General features: G+C 32.6%; 1 protein-coding gene across 1 annotated transcript in view; it reads right to left on the bottom strand.

Moving 5' to 3' along the window:
- Positions 1–685: 685 nt before the first annotated feature.
- LOC105321128 (uncharacterized) overlaps positions 686–21,182 on the bottom strand; it is a 33,829-nt gene continuing 13,332 nt past the window's right edge. The window contains exons 3-7 of the mRNA XM_034481018.2: positions 18,293–18,437; positions 17,521–17,640; positions 12,428–12,601; positions 8,409–8,467; positions 686–1,548 (exon numbers count right to left, since the gene is read on the bottom strand). Coding sequence (XP_034336909.2) covers positions 1,369–1,548; positions 8,409–8,467; positions 12,428–12,601; positions 17,521–17,640; positions 18,293–18,437 — 678 coding nt within the window. The 3' untranslated portion in view covers positions 686–1,368. The remainder of the gene's footprint in view (positions 1,549–8,408; positions 8,468–12,427; positions 12,602–17,520; positions 17,641–18,292; positions 18,438–21,182) is intronic.

Genomic DNA, 21,182 nt, shown 5'->3' with positions numbered 1-21,182 from the left:
CCTGGAAACCCCAAGTTCTGTACATTACTCACAATATGTTCTCAAATAAGCATTAAAATGTCATTTTTTACATCTTTACCCTCGGTTACCATGGCAACGGGACCACATAGCAACAAACAAATGGTGTTAGGCTTTTTTACTCACCAAAGTGTATCAAATTGTCAAGTATGAAGAAAATCCGTGACTATGCGTGGCCACCGAATTTTGATTCTTACATAGAATCGATCTTAAAACTCGATGACTGACGCCCAAATTTTGGTTAACGATTAGAAAGGCCTTACCAAAGCATTGTATTCATAAAAAACTTGAAATTTTTTGGGAACAAAATCGTGACCATGTCCCTTTAAGTAGGAATTCAGTACATTCTTACGAATCAAGTCCGTAATTAGAAAAGTACTTAAGCAATACCTAGTCGGCTGTCAAGAGGTGAGAGTTGAGTGTTCTTTACTAAATAGTTTTATACTTACATATTCAGAAATAGAAAATGTTAAATCCTTGCATTTTAGCATTTAGAACTCCAAATGCCAACGTATTTTGGTCAAATTAATCTAACAGTATATAAATAGTGCCTGTTTGGGAGGGTAAAAGTTAAAATTGACACCCCTCGAAAACCATTGTCAACCGACGCGAAGCGGAGGTTGACAATGGTTTTCGAGGGGTGTCAATTTCAACTGTTATCCTCCCAAACAGGCACTATTTATTTTGTAATACTGAATGTCTTAATTTTTAAGAAAATTTTACTGCTTTTATATAGGAATAACGTGAATTCTACAGCGAACCGTACGCACATAATTTTCGCGCATGTAACAATTTGTAGATGAGCAGATGTCCGATAGTGCAAACTGGATTAAAACGGTAAACAGAATAAAAACGACAATTAGTTTTATTTTACAATTTTATCAAAACTCGTCTCTTCCTGATAATCCGTGTAATTTTTCCTCAATGTATTTTTTTTAAAATCAACTCTAGGAATGTCTATTTTTTTACCATCTAACATGCAGATCCGCAAATCTTGGCTAGTGTCAAACCTTTTAAAACATGCGAGATGTTCTTCCTGACAATGAATCAAAATTAGTAAATATTAGTTTGACCTCACTCTATATATACAATAGTTTTCTACTACTGCACAAAACCTTAAAACATTATTAAAATGTTAATAGCAGGCAGGCCAATTAAAAAAAGATCAGTTTACAAATAAGAAATTCTCCACTAACCATGGTCAACAACTCATTAGTTTTCTGCTACTGAAACATACAGGACGTCAGTTTTTATGCTACTAAAATTTACAAGAGTGTTTAAAACAAAAGTTGTTCACTATTTAGCAATCAAATAAGTGTCTAATACAAAAACAATGACTGGGTATAAATGTCAAAAAAACAATTTGGAGGTTGAAGTGAAAATTCCTCTGCAAATGTGACATTGTTTTCCTCTCTTGGTCAACTCTTCTGCACAACCTGTGCAGGCGATATGTCCACATGGGATGAAAAATGTGTCGGAGAATCTCTCTTCACAAATTATGCATTCGGGCACCTGAGGAATTCTAGTAGTCTACAAGTAAAAACTAAATTTAGCACATTTGTTGAGTATTATTGTACCATATCAAATTAATTGTCAGTACTAGAGACCCATGGGCTGCATCACTCACATACGCAACAATAACCAGAACTTTAATCAAATCAGCTTAATGGCATCAAATACAAATAATCTAGACTAGCCGATATTGATCTCTGTTTTACATATTCCTATGAAACATAAAATTCCCTTTATTTGTTTAAGTTTATAAGAGGAAAATTTTCAAAAAAAATTATCTATTAATTCCTATGTAAAAATTCACCCCACCACCCCCAAACAAGCCTCTTCCTCCCCCTGAAGATCATGATTTGAACAAAATCTGAGTATGGTTCTACACAATTGTGTTTTCAAATAAATACAGTCAATCTGCTTTTTTGATATCCAAATCTTAAGGAAGACCTTTTTCTTTAGAAATATTAGTACAAATTAAAAATGAAAATGTATTTTGAGATCAATTTCGTTTCACAGCTTCAATTTGGTTTAGAAACATTATATTGGTCTTGAGAATCGTCTGAAAAATACATTTGGTACCTCTTCATATGATATAAAGAAATATTTACATTTTCCAGTGTCTTGATGATAACACTACGAATCAAGTTTGTTACGTATTGTTCAATATTTACATTTTCCAGTGTCTTTGTGATAATACTACGAATCAATTTTGTAATATATAGTCCAATACTTTTCACTAATGACTATTTTAATTTTAATTTTTAATCGTACACTTGGCTGAAATCATATATATATATATATATATATATATATATATATATATATATATGTGTGTGTGTGTGTGTGTGTGTGTGTGTGTGTATATGTAAAACTCGAATATAACGAACACGAATATAGCGAATTTACGGCTATAACGAATTGTTATTCATGTCCCGGCAAATTTCGTATATAAACCTATAGAAAATTGATGCATATAACGAACACGGCTATAACGAATTTATGTTATAACGAAGTAATTTTAAGACCCCCGCTGGCAAAATTTTAACTTATTTTATCATTTTTATAACGAATTTTTTCCATTTCAAATTTCATTGCAAATATGAAATTGAAACATGAAATTTTAAGATGCATATATATAAAATACTCAAATTCAAATAGTATACAGAATTTTTTTAAAAATTGAAATGAAATGGTTATATTGATATTTTTTGTAAATGATGATAATACTAATTTAATAACTTGAAATAGTTTAGAAAACTGTTAGCCAGAAAAACCCTTAATTATTTTATAACGAATTCACTATAATATTTTTTACAAATTCGTTATAAACGTATAGCGAATTACGGCTATAACGAAGTTTTTCTATGGTCCCTTGAAATTCGTTATAAACGAGTTTTGCTGTATATATACATGTATATATATATATATATATATATATATATATATATATATATATATATATATATATATATATATATATATATATATATATATATATATATATATATATATAATACGGTCGGGTGCGATTAAATATATCATGCAGCTTTAAGGGCTTTACTGGAATGATCAGCTCCGGCCGTATTTGATCACCTCATGATACTCAAAGAATGATTCCTATTCCTTAATTTGATTTGAGATCTATGTTTAAAATTGATTAAAAACAATAATCTATCGGTACATGCATTTATACGATGAACAATGAACAAACTAGGGGTGTTTGTTGTGGTATACAATCTTAATAATTTAGATAATAGTATCTTTTTAATTATTGTGTTTATATCATTTGCCGGATATACAATGTACCTTTCTTTAATTCTTCATACCTACGATAATCTTCATATACGAGCACTGATGTATATTAGTACTGAGTTAAGCCCGCTATTTATTAAATTGATTTAATCTTTATATATTAAGAAACAACAAGAATTATTGACCAATAGGTCGAAGATTTTTATAATATTTTACATGTATAACAAATGTAGATATTTCCCTAAATTACACGTGACAGATACACAAAATTAAGATTCCATATTTACTTTGCCTTACAATAGAAACAATCGCTATTTTTTTGTTCAGACTTAAGACTTACCCATTAGCAGGCGTTAATTTAAGCTCAATATCGACTAAGTCATCCCGTCACAAATGTCAAAATCTGACCTCAGGGCTCTTTATAACGAGCAACATTTCATAACATGGGGGTAATAATTAAAACTAGAGACGAGCTCGTTGCAAGCAACGATTAGGTCTTCCGTCGTAGCTGCGTCATACTTGTGACGTAATACAAAAAATTGATAGCTGACCATAGTACAATATTAGATGTATAAACACTGAGAAACAAAGTATTATACTACTGTGACCGCGTAGATTTTACGGTGCTAGAGAATTCGTCTGGATCTGCATCGGTCGTGTGCAGTACGAACCGGGTGAGGGAATGTTGGCGTAAAGTGTATAAGGTATAAGGTTGTGGCGCGCTGTGGGCCGTAAGCTAAAACGAAGGGTAGGTTTGCCGTATTCCTGAAGGTCCACCAGTATACAGTTCCAGAGAAATAAACAGGCAATTGATGCAGGATTCCACATTTATTGGACGAGACTCAACGATGGCAACATTATAACAATTTAACAGACAGACATGTTACAAACAAGTCGGATATGGCCAGTAGTGGCCTCCGGACTCAAGACTCTGGATGAGTCGGACGTGGCCGGGGCTGGTCGCAGTATTCCCGACTGCGCATTGACAATTGTACATAACTATATATAAGAATCTTAACAATGAGTATAAATTGACAGGTTATGATATAAGTAAGCTGAGTGAAAGGTTCACAGATATAAAATAATTAAATAAACTCAGTGAGTCTTTGATGTCCAAGAAATGAAAATCTGATAATTGCACAAAGTTGTTTTAAGAGATTAACAGTCCTTGAGACATGACACTCTGTCTCTTTGAAATCACATAATATAGAGTCTGAAAAGTGTCAATCACTAAATAAAAAAGTAACTTTGTAAGAAATAAACTGTGAGAAAAAATGACGAAACAGATACAAGTAAAGTCCAAAAAAAAAATTATAATTGAACAGTGAATTTTGCACGATGATACTTCATGTTTATAAGCAAATACAGATCTTAACACGTTGTTTCTAGTTTGATTCGCAGCATTTTATTCACAGAGTGGGACTGTGGTTATGCCCGGTATGAAGGTAAAAAGACCATTGGTAAACGTTTTACACGCATTTTTATCGAACGCAAGTGCCAATGAATCTTTTAGTATATATGCGGAGATCCTGGAAATTTTACAGGGGGTTTTGAAGAATAATTTTGTATTTCGAGGAATGGGAACATGCGCGGATCAGAAATTTTTTCCGGGGTGGGTGTTGAAAAGTCTGACGGTTATTTGAGTTTGCCAAGGGATGTCCGAGGCATATTTGGTAAGTTTATAATGTACACGTAATTGAAAAAAAATTTGCTGGGGGGGGGGGGGTCTGGAACCCTTCCCCTTCTAGATCAGCGCATTGAGAAGACCGATGCCGGTAATTTTACTGTAATTTTAACTATTCATATTATATGAGTCTTTATTTAATTATTCATGTTCATAATTATCAGAAAACCAATATTACCTTTCAAAGCAGTTAAAACTTAAGATACGAACCATTTAGTCTCGGTGAGTATTGCGTCCGCGTACGAAAGAAATAGCAATTTTCAAGAAATTCGGATGGACGATCTGGGTCCTAGGTCGTCCATCCGATTCTTTTTTAAGACTAAAAGCTACAGACCTGCAGTTAGAGATTGTCAAACTCTTATTGATTATGTCAATTTGTTTGTCTCAAAGAACCATTTTTTAAATCAATAATCATTTTTAAAATCAATAAAGTTTTACCTTAAAAAAAGAAAGAAATCGGGCCCAATTTTCAATGTTAGCATTTTACAATTTTATGGTCTAATAAAATTTCAAGAAACAACTCTTCATTGCTTTATCCGAAATATTGCATGAAAAAAATATTCACATCGCATTTTTTAAATTACAAAAGGATATTCAAAATGAAATTGGATTAACCGCTAACAAACAGGCATAAAGAGAGACTGAGAACCAATTTCAATTAAAGGTAATGTTAGCTGCAAGTCTGTAGCTCTTGTATGAAAAACTTCGGATGGTAGTCAATTTTTCCGGGATACAGACCGAGCGGTACATATATGCAGCTAAGGTAACTAAGAATGCTTCCAATAAAATACTTTCAATTGTTGAATAATGCAAGCTTTTAAGAAAGCAATACTTATATTTATTTAAAATATAACACCCCAATACTTCGTCTTACATTCGCTATTTGTAGAACAAGCAGAACCAGTATCAGTCCGACTGGCCTCACCATATACATTGTTCGAATTTAATTGCCCTAGCATTGCATTGCTGTACACAATTTCTTTTAAAAATTAAACACTTAAAGTGTTCATCTATATGGCTGCTAATCTATTTGTACGCATAACGTACACACGTGATTCAAAATAACCCAGACGGAAAACGGTAAAGAATTCAGTCATTGAGTCTACATTTTATAGAACTTGTAAAAAAAACCACATTGCGGGTCTGAATGTTTGTTGATATGTCAATCTATCAATATACAGTTTGTTAATTATTGTGATCGGCTTTGGCCGATCACTGCTGTGTCCATATGAGGCATCCGGCAAATGCTTCCACGTTCGCACACATTCCGCTTGCATAAGTAGTTTTTATTAAATCTTGAAGCTTTGGTTTAGTATTTATATAACATTTTACTCATTTTTATTTCAATTAATTTACCTAAATAGATGTAAACATACATAAAATACAGTTCGCCCTGTTAATTCAAGAATGCACATTTTGTCTCACGCGTAAGGATTCATTCAGTAATGCAGCTGACCTCGATGAACTGACCTCGATCATAAGAAGATGCTCCATGAACTGACCTCGATCTATTGATGTTGCATAATAGTAGCTAGGAAGACGGCTTGATTTATAAACAAGGTTACGTTATAATGCGACCTCAATAGCAAGTTATGATGGCATTCAATGTTTTTCAGTCGCATTAAATTATTTAAATACAACTCTTTCTTTGTATACGTGTTAATGCTCTTTGAAGAGCCCTACCTAGTATTCTGAAGAAGGAGAAGATACATTAACATTTAATAATTATGTTAAAAATATAAAACTAGACAAGGTGTTTACGAACGGCTTTCCCCAAATTTATTTCAAAATTAAATTTGTTGACGGTTTATAATGATGAAATGATGGTGTACAGATTCAAAATATTCTATATTTTGTAAAAATACATGTACAGTATTTTTTAATTATTTAACAGCAAACTGATCATGTTGATTGGTTCTAGCTTATCTATATATCATTACTGCCGGTCATTCCTTTAATAGGAATGCTTGTTTTCGATTGCTAAGGCTAAAGCGTATTTGATGAACATCGAACAACATTTTTTCTATGCCACTTTTTTCCATGGAAGATAGCGAGTACAAGTATAAAGTATTTATAAAATTTATTTAATTTCCTCTTTAGAATTGTGTATGGAATAAATAATTTATAAGTTGCTGCTGAAGGTTGTTTGGTATTTTCGTTTGTAGATGTTTAGCAGGTAAAAAGCGTGAAACGCAGGGCAAGTCATAATTAATATCCCTGATAACCTTAACTTAAAACTAGCGGCTTTGGATTCAAATATTATCGTATACGTTCACTTTTTCAAATCATCTCCACGATGATAATATTATATCCATCACAAATCAGTATTTTGTTTTGCTTTAAAAGAAATGTTCTATCGGGAGCAATCCCGCGTTCGTTTAAATTGCCAGCGTGCATTTGTCATGTCAGTAATACACATTGTGCTTTATAAGACGGCCGTGTATACGTATTGTAGTAAAGTTGAGTTTAATTACCATGCATTGGAACCATTTTATTAACACATCTCCCAGTACTGAAACAATTCAAAATGTCTCTGTTACAGTAACACAGTGGGGCGTTAAACGTGTACGTCCAGCTCTACAAGCACATGCACTGTCGACTCTCCTATCGATCGGTTACCTGAGTCTCGTAATGCATCTAAATATAGATGGACCGAACTGACAACAATTGTTTTTGCAAATACTGACTATAAATTACGAAAACATTAAATTAAATACTATGGAAGGATTCAAAATTAATTTTTCTACAACTTTGCTTCAATAATGCATTAGAATTTTTATTCCTTTACAAGTTATTGAGAAGAAACTTTTGACGCCTCTAACTCCCTAATTATAGGGGCCAGCCCCTTTTTCTGTATACCGAATGAAAGGTCTTGGTAAGACCAAGAACTTTTAAAATACATATTATAACAAATTTATGTCAGGTAGAAAACTAACACGAAAAATACGCGATTTTTAAGAAAATTTTTTTTTACCTTTGTTTCAACATCTATACCACCCCTTTTATTTGCATTTAAGAAATAAATAAAATATGTCTCGCACAAATTCAATGTATTAGCTTCCAAACCAGCCCATCTTTGAGACTCTGCCAGTCATCGTTAAAGCTAAACCCCCCTGGACAAAAGAAGTCGTTAAATTTTACTAAAAGGGGAATAACTCAAAACCAGATAGGGATTTTTCTCAACTAAAATATGCAACGACAACATCACGCGGCATGTTATCAGTCCTGAAAATTTCAAAACAAGCGGTGAACAAACGAGCGAGATATTAGGGATCAAAGTTGGCGTCTAGAAGAAAAAAAAAATAAGAAATTTGAAATTTTTTCAGAATAATAGTAAAGTCTTCCGCTCCCAGCGGAAGACCTTAAAAAATGAAAGCAAGCAGTTTATTTGGGTTGCTGAAGTTTTTTTTTTGAGACTATATTGTTAAATTTAATTCAGCATACTTACGGAAGTTTGTTTATTTCTTGTGTGTTGCATTAGATGTAAGCGATGACTGGAATTACCACCTGTAGAAATGTAAATTTAAGAAAGTCAAGCAAAGCGAAGTAGATTTTCATGCAACAAGAATCATGCTTCAAAATACGTATCAGACTTTATTCAAATTGTTACAGGTATATGTGGCGTATTTGAAATAATATTTTGACAGTTTTTTAGTTTGAGTAAAAATATACATCATGCGTCTTATAATTAGACGTTTCACAAACGCTAGGCCAATAAAACAAGTTCTGTCTTTAGTTATTTGTCTCTAAACTTTGCTACACGTCTGATGAATATTAATGTGATCCGCCATTTAAAACGCCCCTGCGGATGAGTACACAAAAACCCAGCATTAAAAATACGATGGAAAAACAGTTTGTTTACAAATTAGAAAAACATTTTCAAATCATACCATATAACATAAATTAGATAATTCTTATATCAGATGATAGTCGAGCATTATATTTCAATCATTCAATAATGTAGAAAGATATAAATTGTTAATTGCATGTGCTATAAAGATGAAATACAATTTCAGCATCATTAATACGGTAAACGAAATAAATATCCCTCTCCTTGAGGGATGCATGTACTGAGAGTGTTTTTTACCCTTTGTTCAAAAATTCCTCCAAACGAAAATCCATTTCTGGTTTATAACTTATAAAGTAAAGACATGGGACACATGGAGCACGAACATGACTAGCATGATGGAAACTTAAATTTAATTCGGCTTTAATTCTTATTCCATCAATCTACATGGTCTCTAATTACGATCTTCTCTTTGTTCCTTTCCTTGTTTGTCTCTTTTTTTTCTTGCCAAATCTGCCAAACTTAACGGTCTACCCCTCTTTCTCGTCGTCGCCATTGTTGTTAATAGACCGAAATTTATGTCACGTGACCCATTTAGGGTGGGGTTATTCATATTTATAACCTTTATATATATATATATATATATATATATATATATATATATATATATATATATATATATATATATATATATATATATATATATATATATATATATAAAATAATCCGATCTTATTATTAAATAATACGCCACATATACCAAAAAGAGTTAAAACTATAAGATGAGATAAAAGTAATTCGACACACTAGAATTTTATTTGATGGATCGATAGAGAATTTTATTTTGAAATGTAATTCCACAAAACAGAGATCAATATCGGCTTTCGGTTATTTTATATGAATATTTTAGTACTTTTTAGAAAAATGAAAAAAAAACTGTTTTAAGAACAAACAAGATATTTTAGAGCTTAAAAGGGCATGGTCACAATTTTGGTCAAAAACTATTTTCCGATTTTAATATTCACAATGCTTCAGTAAGGCATTTTTAATAGGCAACCAAGATTTTTAGATTTATTCGCTGAGTTATGAGCGAGTTAAAGAGCTTACAATTCATTGCTATGCTAACAAAGCTTTTGTTATCATTTTGAATGATGAAGTAAAATTTCCAATTTTAGACCTAAAATAAAAGTGTTTAACGTTAGGATCTGTTTATTTATGCTTAAAATGAATAAGAAGATAGAGAAATTAGGTTAAAAAAGATTTTTATAGGTATATCTATACTACTATATTAAAATAATAGACTCGAATTTTTAGTCTTTAATACCAAGATACCGAGAAATCGTAAGATTACAGTCTTTTGGTTTTATATATTTTAAACATCATTGGTACTTGAAGATTACCAATTTGTTTTTATTTTTTCTCAGTTAAGCTTCGCTAATTGATAATCAACGAAAATTCCTCAAAAAATCCATCCCGGAAATCACCTGGATGTTTTGGATTTTATAATCTTGCGCTTGCGCAGTACATCCACGCTAACGGGATCTTTAGTCTGTTTCCACAATATCACATCTGCATGAATAAACCCAGAAATGATAATACAAATACGGGTAAATTTTCATTGGACTATTGCTATATATTCTGTTCATATATATTAATGATTTCTTATGAGAGAAAGTATAAAATAACAAATGTGTCTTCATGATGCCAAAAAATATTTGATTACTGCAAAAAAAGTTGCATTATATTTGTTAAGAGAGTGAAGATAGAATGTTTTTTTGTAAAAATGAATAATGTCCCACGGACCCAGTTTCACAAAGAAAATACGAGTACGTTCGTGAAAACGTGTTGGATTCTTCTATTCTGTGGATTAACATTTTTAGTTGAAAGGTATTTGCAGTCTCAAAAAGGTTTGTTGTGTTGAATTTGACTGTTATTTTCAAGGCAACTTCATTCACTTTCTCCAAAATCGTTCCGAAGCGATTCTGCAATTTTTTGCTACATTACGGGTATAAGGGAGGCATTCTAACTTTTGTGAGGGCCTTTCCCGAGACACAGTTAGATTATTCAAACTAAGGAAAGTGTAGTGTAGGCTTATAGCTTAATTATTGTAAATGTCAATAATAAGGTGTGTCGATGTACCTATTTCGTAAATGTCCAATATGCAATGTCAACCCGTGCACGCACGGTTCAAAGTCTTGTTGAACCTATGTATGTAAACAAAAATAGGACACAGGTCTTGTTTACATGACAAAGAATTGTAAACTCTGTATACTGCATAGAACTCTATGACTGATTCTCAAATTTCATTTGATCACAATAAATGCATTCTTAAAACATTGTAAACAAGAAACACAGAAAAAAGAATTTTACCAAAATTGTGACCATGCCCCTTCAAAACTTTCAATTAAAAAAAAAATATTAATATGAATAAATACATGCGAACGATCGTTTGGTCATGTTTTTAATATTTTATCAAAAATATTTCTGGAAATCAAAACCGGAATTCTGTTATACCTTTTCAATCTATGGATAATTGCATTAAGTGATACCACATTTTTTAGCTTCAAGATATCCCGTTCCTAGCTAAAACGATGTTTCCGGACCGGTTTCCATAAAAAAATACAAAAAATTAATATAAAATAATTGGAAGTTGATATAGGTGCCATTTTTGTAAAATCATTTCTTAAAAAATGATTCTTCATCGATTCATTAAATAATGCATTTGGTGTGTCTAAACCACATGCACTTGTTTCTAAGAAAAAAAATTACCTATAGTATAATAATAACACAAGGTATCTAACTCCGAATGAGGTAAACCACCCCCTCCCGTGTGTTGCAGTTGTTTTCGCTTTTATACGAAATACAATGCAAAAGTGTTAAGTACCATTTTCTTCTACAATAAATTATCTAAACAACCATATATAGCATGCTTACTTTTGTTGTATTCTAATGTGCATAATCTGCGTCAAAACATGATATACTCTAATTGAACCGTAGGCACTGACATTATAGTACACAAGTGCCTGTGGTCAGACCACCTTAACTGCCTTCACTATGACACAAACAAATGCATCAGATACATAACAAAAGTCTAATAGCCAGGTAGTACCTAAATTTAATCAATGTACTGAAGTACTGACGGGAGTTGATTTTATCGATTATCCTTTGTTTTAAAATCAACGATATGTGATTTTGCATGGCAAGTAGGATCAGTAATCGAAATATATCTGAGAAATGGTATGGACCAAGGCAAGATTGAACTCTTGTTTTGTTCAACCAAACGCTCGGCTGTCTCCGTTTATCTCCGACAAGCAAGAGAGACTCTATGTTTTGTCGGATATTAATTGAGACAGCCGAGCGTCTGGTTGAACGAGACTACATTGAACTCTAGTGGAGGAATACATACGACTTTAAAAAATAGCTAAACTATTTGTGCCTTTTAAAATCTCACAAGGTTTAATTTAAATAAGTTTTCCTGAAAAACAATGTTTCAGAATACATTGCTTCGAATATATCGATTATTTTGAAGAACTAAGTGTTGTCAGCGATATTGATTTGTGCTTAGGTCCATACAATGTTTCACTTTCGGTTTGTTCGAGTAAGTGCATAGGAGAGACTCCCAAAAACTCGGAAACGTCAGTTTATCCACATCACCTTTACACCATTGATTTAAATCTTACCTGATGCGGAAGACTGAGTGGATGGTCCTGCAAATGACAGACTTTCACCTTCTTTGAGGCAAAACACTGCACTAACACTACCCTGAAGTAACTGGAAGGCCTCTTCATCATCAATTATACACCCATTTTCTAGGACCAGCTTAACGTTGGTGCTAATGTCAAATTTTTCCTTTGCTGCAAACACAGTGTTAAAAAAAATGCAAAATTAAAATTTATTTTCTTCCTGATGTACATATTAACATGATTAATCTAGTCATGTGCGTAAACAACTTAGCTACCTGGCACTTATGGTAACCTACGACAACGCCCCCCCCCCCCCCCCACATTTCCACTTTATGATGTTGTATCTTTAAAGGAGAGTCATTCTGATTATATTAATGGTCATTAAAAAAGACGTAGGCTCTATAAATCAAATTATACAGATGTCTTTATAGGTGCATATCAATTTATGTAAAGTTACACTTCACATAAAAAATCCGTTTAAACATATTAAAAATATGTGAATACAAGAGGCACATGGGGCCACATTGCTCACCTGAGCAACAATGACTTTATATGGGCGTTCAAAGAATATTGTGTCTTATAGCCCCTCGGAAGAATAACAAACAAAAAATATTGTAAAGTATTGAATTTTACAATTTTTTTTGCAAACACTTAATCTTTGACATTGTACCTTTACGGCATACCATTTTTTACCGAAAATAAGAAAATCTTATGCAAGATATAAAACTAAACTTTTGGTAGGGGTGCACTGTTAACTTCCAAGTCCCTATATGTTCGTTCTGCCCCCCCCCCCCGTTTCCCCCACTTTATAAAGCGATCAAAATATTTGAGAGCATGTAGGTACATTTTTTTCTTCAACTACTTACTACTTATAGTATTTTTGAAAAATTTAAAATAGTTATTGTATTTTATTTAAAAAATTCCGATAGATATGAAGAAGAAGAAAATAGTACCTCAATGCCCTCAAATAAAAAACATTCAAATATCTAGTTGGTCTTTCCCGTTATAACGACTGTTGTTTAGCTGGCGTAATCTCGTGTGACTTTTATAACCTTACTCACTTGATTAATGAATACTGTTGTCACGTGACATGTTAAAGAACTATTATAACCAATATCATCCCTGCGAATGTTATTGTCATTCAAATTTAGAGCACGTGGTTTTTTTTAGCCTTTCAATTTCGCAGTGAAAACGTTTCTCGTGTTTAGAGTCTGTTTCCTTGAGTCTAAGTATATATAGTCAAATATAAAATCTAAACGTTTCTTGGTGTTAAACTTCATTAAGTAGTGGATAAAATGAGTTCTAGAAAATTAATGTGACAATAGAAAATATAGGGTTTTTTCTGCTGTTGCAACAACTAACATGCTTAGTACCGACCCCCCTAAGGATTTATTTTCCATCCGCGCCTGACCTAGGAATAGCATCAATAGTGAAACAGACTGTACTATTTTATGCAAAATGTTCTTTGAAAATGGCTCAATATATTAATTCTTTATACAAACAAAAAGTCCTTCTTCTTTTTTTAAAAACATGGCATTGCAAACGTTAAAAACATGAAACATGGCTATGATTTTATTAAGTAACCCAATGTTTATATTTCCAACCATGTGTAGAGTGGTTGAACACGAACGATAACCCTGTTCTGAATATAATCGTTTAGTTTAATAACCGCTAGATGATAAATTAAGACATATATCTTAAAAGATGTAGGTTATGATATGAAAAACGGCAAGTACTCTCGTATTTTGAGTATATTATCCGAACACTTATAGTTCCGCTCGAAGTTTTACAGGAACTGAATAATTCTCGGTGAAATCTCGTGAACTTTCATTCGTGCACCTCTGGATTTATTATAAAAAAAACATTCCAAACACATTCGCAGGGGGGAATGTATTGACAGGCATATCACTCTATTTACTAAGGCCCACCATTATTTTAATCTTTATTCAAAAATAACAAATGCCTACAAACCAGGGTGATTATCCACTGTAATATTTTCTTAAGAGAACTATGGAAACTGATTTAACGGCGTCGTTTTAATTTACTCATGTCTGAAAAAATTATCAAAATTGATGTAGAATTCATATAATTCATCGTATAAAGAGGGGGCCCCATGAGGTAGTTACAGCATATCATTCTTTAATTTTTATAGTACAAGTACAAGTATTTAACGTTTAGCGAGATATTTCTAACGATCAACCAAAATTTCAGCGTCAATCGGAGAATTATAAGCAAGATACAGCGCTCACATTTCTGCTAGGTTTGAGTCATATTTTTTCACATTATTTTATTACATTCAGCCAAAGATTTTTAACTTGGTATTTCCTATTCAGCATTTTAAATATAGCATTTTAAATGTAGACACAAAAAATAAATAAATAAGGGCCTCAGATCTGTGTACAAACATAAAATTGTGTGCAAAGCTCTGTATCTCGCTCATAATTAAAAGCTTAACACTTAAATATGGTTAGTAAATAGAAATTGTTAACAATTAATTAGAAGAAACATGCACTAAAACAAATAATAAGCACGATTTATTTTTCAACATGAATCAAATGTAAACCTACATATTGCCTTCAGCGATATTAAACTCTGTTTAACTGAATAAACTCGAGAAAATGCTGAGCATCTCAACAAAACACATTGCATTAATCAACCACTACGCATAAGAATAAACTGAATTTCCAATAGAACGAATTGTATTTTAGAACTTTGTTAATACATCAGATTATTTTGTGCAGGTAAACGGTCGACTGTCTGATTTACCGAAGTCTATGTTTGATTTGATACGTAAAAATTACGAAGTATAGGCGATAGTTCCCCATGTTATAAAGCATAATTAATGAAAATGAAACGAAAATCAAAACAAGCTAACATAAATGAAGCGCATTGAAGTGGTAAAATTTTTCGTTTGAATGGAATATTCTAAACTTCGTATCGAACGTCAATTGATACATAAGACACGCCCATTTCTTTTGAAACGAGAAATGTACACTTCAATATTTTGAAAGTACACCGTTAATACTATAAAGATGATATCATAAACAGCACGAAAGACAAAATTACATATAATTAAAAATCGGGATGCAGCTTTTGTCAACATTTCCAGGGTCCAAGGGTAAAACAAGAAATTTGGAAATTTGACATTTTTTTCTCTCCATATGTACATGTACATTGTACACGCACCAGATCAGTTTTTCATGTATGTCGATTTTAATACCCCCTTTTTTTCTTTCAAAGTGAAAATGTTTTTACATTCATTTGCATTTCAAATATCAAACATAACCCAGTTATACATGCCAAAATGTCCTAAGATTCTTGTTAATTCAGTAACTAATAGGGAATGGCAAAAACGGTGTGACTGGTACAATGGGGAGTATTTTCCCGTACGGAATTCGAAGTGCCTGTATGTTAAAACCGTCTAAAAGTATGGAAACGGTCCAATTAGGTACATATACATTGAGACGAATACTATTTTCTTCGTTTTAAAAGAAATGTGACTTGTGTATCAATTGACATTCGATACAAAGTTTAGAACATTCCATTCAAACCAAAAATTTTACCACTTCAGTGCGCTTCATTGTAACACCACCGTCAAATGAAAAAACTGTCAACACATTGACATATTTAACCTCAATTTACTTCACCAAATCGGTACCAATGTATCTTGCATGTTTCAAGATTTGCACAGCAAACAAATTCATCTTTGTCAGATCGACAAGTTTAATGTAAACAAACTTTTACTCGTGCAAAAAAGGTTCGCGACGATTTATGTTCGCGATCAAGCCATATCCAGACCCGTTTTGTTAAAACAACCAGACGACATTGCGGCGAAAAAGAATCGCGACGACGAGGCCCTCGCGAACCTCGCGAAAATTTCTCGCACGCGAATAAAAGCTGGTTTACAGTATCATACGTCAAAAATGGCTGTTTTATACAAAGAACCTCGTTTTTTGAAATATAGAATACCGAATCCGAGGTTATAAACTGATTGAAACACGCCTTTTCTTTATCATTATTGTCGTTATATCTCAGATTTGAGAAAAAATTAGCCCATAATTTTTGGGAGTTGATTTTAAGCAACATCTCCTTTGCAGTTACTCTGGCAAACCGAAAGTGAAACAGTGTTTGGACCTAAGCACAAATCATCACCGCTGACAAGACTACGTTCTTGAAAATAATTGGAAAAAATTTTCAGTCATGTATGCTGAAGCATTGTTTTTCAAGGAATCTTTTCTATAAACACTTTGAAAATATTCAATTTTATATACTACGAACAATTTAGATATTTTTGTAGTCTCATGTATTCCTACGCCAGAGTTAATACAGTTTCGTTCAACCAGACGCTCGGCTGTCTCCGTAAATCTGCGACAAGCAGAGAGGGGGCTCTCTTGCTTGTCGGATATTAACGGAGACAGCCGAGCGTCTAGTTAAACGAGACTAGAGTTCGATATTAGTAGTGCTTGGATCCATACAGTTTTTAGAATTGTTTCGATAACTAATATAAACTTGTAGTTGAAATCTATCTTAAATATTACACAACATGATTCATATGAGGTTTCTCGAAATTCTTGTTGGAAAAGTCTGAAAATTCATATTATAAAAAAGTGCGTAATTCAAATGCAAACTAGAAACTAATTGCCATGCATGATTAATTGATTTTAAAATAAATGATAATCGATAAAATCAACTCCCGTCAGTACTTCAGTACTTTGATTGCAAATTATATTTCCCTTGCCATCAGGATTATTTATCCTAATTACGTTAATTTTAACTCAGTAGTTCTTGGGAAGATTTTTAAAAATGCTTCCAATTTTTCTACAGTTTCAAGATTTTCTCCGCTTTGAAAAAAGATCAGTCATTCATTTTTGCAATTTATATTTGCTTTTCCATAAGGATGTCTTGTGCCAAATTTGGTTGAAATTGGCCAAGCTGTTTTAGAGAAGAAGTTCAAAATGTAAAAAATTTACAGACGGACGGACAGACGGACGACAGACAAAATGTTGTCAGAATAGCTCATTTGAGCTTTCAGCTCAGGTGAGCTAAAAATAAGTCACGTATTTTGAACCAAAGCTGACTGCAATTATTACCTTTCAGTTGCAGTTCCTCTAGCTTTGAGGCACTTATTATTCTGCCCACAGTTTTGTCATGGTTCCAAACCTGGTACGGTTTTTTAGAACAGGGCGGATTGCTTGCCACGATAAAGTCATCTGTATTTCAAGCAAAAGTATATAAGAAGTCCTAGCCCGATTGAAATCTGTGGCTTTGTTTTCAAAAGCCCGTTTTTCATCTTTACAAATGAGTCAGTTACTAGGTTATAATTTTAAAATTTTCAATTGAAATCCACAGTATATTATACTTAGATTAATGTTTTTTTTTACTACAAACAAATAATGCTTAAGCTATGCAAACCTACATTTGCTTTGTTTCGATGTATTATGCCTACATGTACCTCCATACACATTTTTGCAAAAAACAAAAGGTCGAAATCAAATAATATAATCATTTTTACTCTATATATCGACTTGTCAGATAAGTATGTTAACTTGTCAGATCTTTATGTCGACTTTTCAGATATTTTAAAGACCAGTTAAGGCAAAATATTTATCATCTTCATTCGAAAAGTTAACTTTTTAGATAAATATGTTAACTTGTCAGACCTTAATGTCGACTTGTTAGGTATTAGGATGACTAGAATATGTCAGTTATGGACACTTACACGCGTTGAGTTTTTATTTAGACTAAGTATAATTATTTTCTGACAAGTCAACATGAAGATCTGATAAGTTGACATAATCATCTGACAAGTGGTGGCAGATCTATGCCATCATAACATTTCATTGGCTTGCAAGCAGTTATTACTTAAGGGTCCTGTCCATTGGTTCATTTCCATGTACACACTAGCCTTCATTATACCCATTATAGGAACTAACGATGCATGGTTTGTTTTTGCAAAAAACAGTCTGTGCTCTTTGTACTTTCCAGTACCTGATCCAACTGGATTGTCCTGCAATATATCCAATTTATACACAAACATTGTACATATTATTAATTCTTTATTTATAGTTTGCTTTAAATGCTATTATGTGGAGGATGGAAAGGGGGGGGGGGGGTAAATTCCCAGATGCTCTAACCATCGTTGCCGACTGAAATTAAGGTCTTTCGATTGTCGTGTGACGTCATTGTGAGCAATCCGGAATATTTTACCGTTATCGGTTATAATAATAGTGTTATGTGGTGCATAGTTTTGCCAAAATTTCTTGATTTATACTTGTGTTTAACACATTTTAAGCTATGTAAAGTGAAATGACACCAATGTTTAACAATTCATAGAGAGTAGTTTGAGTTGAAATCGCTGATTTCATTGAAAAACTGATAAAACCGTATATAGGCCAACTTGACAGAGACCACAATTCATAATTTTTTACCTGGCAAGGTAAACATTTCTTTGCAGATTTCGATAGGATATATAATGAATTACAAATGTACCAATTTTCAGTGAGTTTGAACCATTATTTCAAAAGTTATAGACGTTTTATGTTGCTAAACTGTACTTATTCATGGTTGAAAAATCGTATCAAAATGCACTGTAAATCAATCTGATTAAAATCAGCTGTTCTGATACGCTCGAGAGCGGTAGCGTATCAGGACAGCTGATTTTAATCAGATTGCAATGTAAATGTGATAGCTTTCATACTGGCAATTTTAAATGGCCTTAAAATGTTAAAATACTTAAAATAAAGGATTGCGATTAATTTCTTTTAAAAATTGCTTTATTATATCGAAATTAGTTAAAATAAATGTGATGTTTGATAAGAGAGCAGTCGTTGCTATAACTGTCCTGATAGTGTACTTGTGTTAGCTCCTACAGCATGAACAAAATATTTGCAACATACCAATATTTAACTTTAATTTGATTGTTTGCATATTAATCATCAAATTTAAACAAAAATTACACAGATTAAACCATAAAAACATCGAGGGTGGAGAAACCTTAATTAATTCTTATTTAGTAATAAAAACACAATTTTTTTAATTTCAGGTATTGTTCATTTAACATTTCAGGAAGTGCATTTTTGTGATTTCCTTTATAATCTTTCGTTGCCACTAAATAATCTAAGATATAAAAGGCTTATATTTCCTTTTTTACTTTTAAATTTCTCAGTACATTCAAAAGCAATTCGACTGTAGAATCAGCACTAATTGTATTTAGATAAAACTCATCATGTACTGATACATGTATGAATTGGAACTTAATTATAATCCACATAAAGTTAAATCGGTTTGTATTACAAATTTAATGATTAAAGAATTTAGTAAATTTGTCAAAAACTGTTTAAATCTTGGTTTATTATATTTGTTTTAAAGGCCTATGGTCACGATTTTGGTCAAAAATTGATTTTCTGTTTTTAAAGCTTTCAAGTATGATAATCAACCAAATTTGAGTGTCAGAGTCAGTCGTCGTGTTAGCATAGCTCACAATTCTTTGTCATGTAAATAAAGCTACGCCATGTTTTTGTTTACGTTTAGAATGTTTTGAATGTTGAGGTGAAAATCTCAGTTTTAGACTCAAAATGTGAAAAAACGCTAGGAACTTTTTTTTTATGCCTACAACAAAACGGAACAGAGAGAAATCAGTTAGGGAGAGAAATTTTGACTTCTACTTCATAACCACAGGGCCGATTTCAACTAAACTTAGCATAGAGCATCCTTAGATGACGGGAATTAAATTTTGTTAAAATGAAGGACCATGCTCTCCTCCACAGGGATATAATTAGATATTATTGAAAAATTGTCGGTATCCTTTAAAATCTTCTCAAAAACCATATTGCCAGAAAAGCTGAAACTTGTGTGGAAAATCCTCAGGCAGGGTTAATTCAAGTCTGTTTAAAAAGCTGTAACTTTAGTAAAAGCAACCTAAGATAGTGTAGATTCAGATTTCTCAATGTCAGGATTGTCGAATCTTCGCTAGCCAAGGGTTTCTGATCCGCACTGCTTCTTATGAATCCTTGGCATATCGTGCTTTCAAAACTCGGGATCTTTTCTCTGAATTTTGATTAGGGTTTACTGAACACGTTCGACCAATCAAAAAATGCAAAACATATCTAATTTAATCAACAATGTTTTCCTACTGTTTATTCATAAGTGTCTTGAACACGAAAAGAACAAACCCCTTATTAGTCCCCTACCGGTTTTCACGGGAGGGGACTATAGCTTTCCTCTGCGTCCGTCAGTCCGTCTGTCCGTCCGTCTGTTTGTCTGTCTGTCTGTCTGTCTGTCCAGCTGTCCGTCCCACTTCAGTTTTCCACACTTTTTTTCTTTATGTGTTTGAGGAATAACATGAAATTTGCTGAATAGCTTCAAAATGTCAAACTACAGATCAAGTTTACACTTTTGTAGCGTCTGGTTGACATATTTTCGAGAAAATTAATTTTTTATATTCCAATTTTTTAATGTTCGGGATCGATATTCTGCATAACAGTGCATTGTTTTCACAATTTCCACAAACCGGTAGGGGACGTGTTTTGCTTATGCAATACTCTCAGAATGCTTGTTTTTCTAGTCTTTCTGTTTGAGCCTTTATTCAATGATGCAATAACAAGTACACCAAATTGTGTATCAACAGAGACATGCACTCGTAGATTTGCCGCACCCGCTTCCAGTCTTACAACTTTCGAATGAATTTGATCTGTAACAATTAATATTATTCCTATTTTTGAATATTTAGGACATTAAAACATTCTTTTAACTT

This window comes from Magallana gigas, chromosome 3 (genome assembly GCF_963853765.1).
Source record: "Magallana gigas chromosome 3, xbMagGiga1.1, whole genome shotgun sequence".
NCBI lineage: Eukaryota > Metazoa > Mollusca > Bivalvia > Ostreida > Ostreidae > Magallana > Magallana gigas.
The sequence above is the reverse complement of the archived record's forward strand: the minus strand, read 5'-3'. Positions and strand labels throughout refer to the sequence as shown.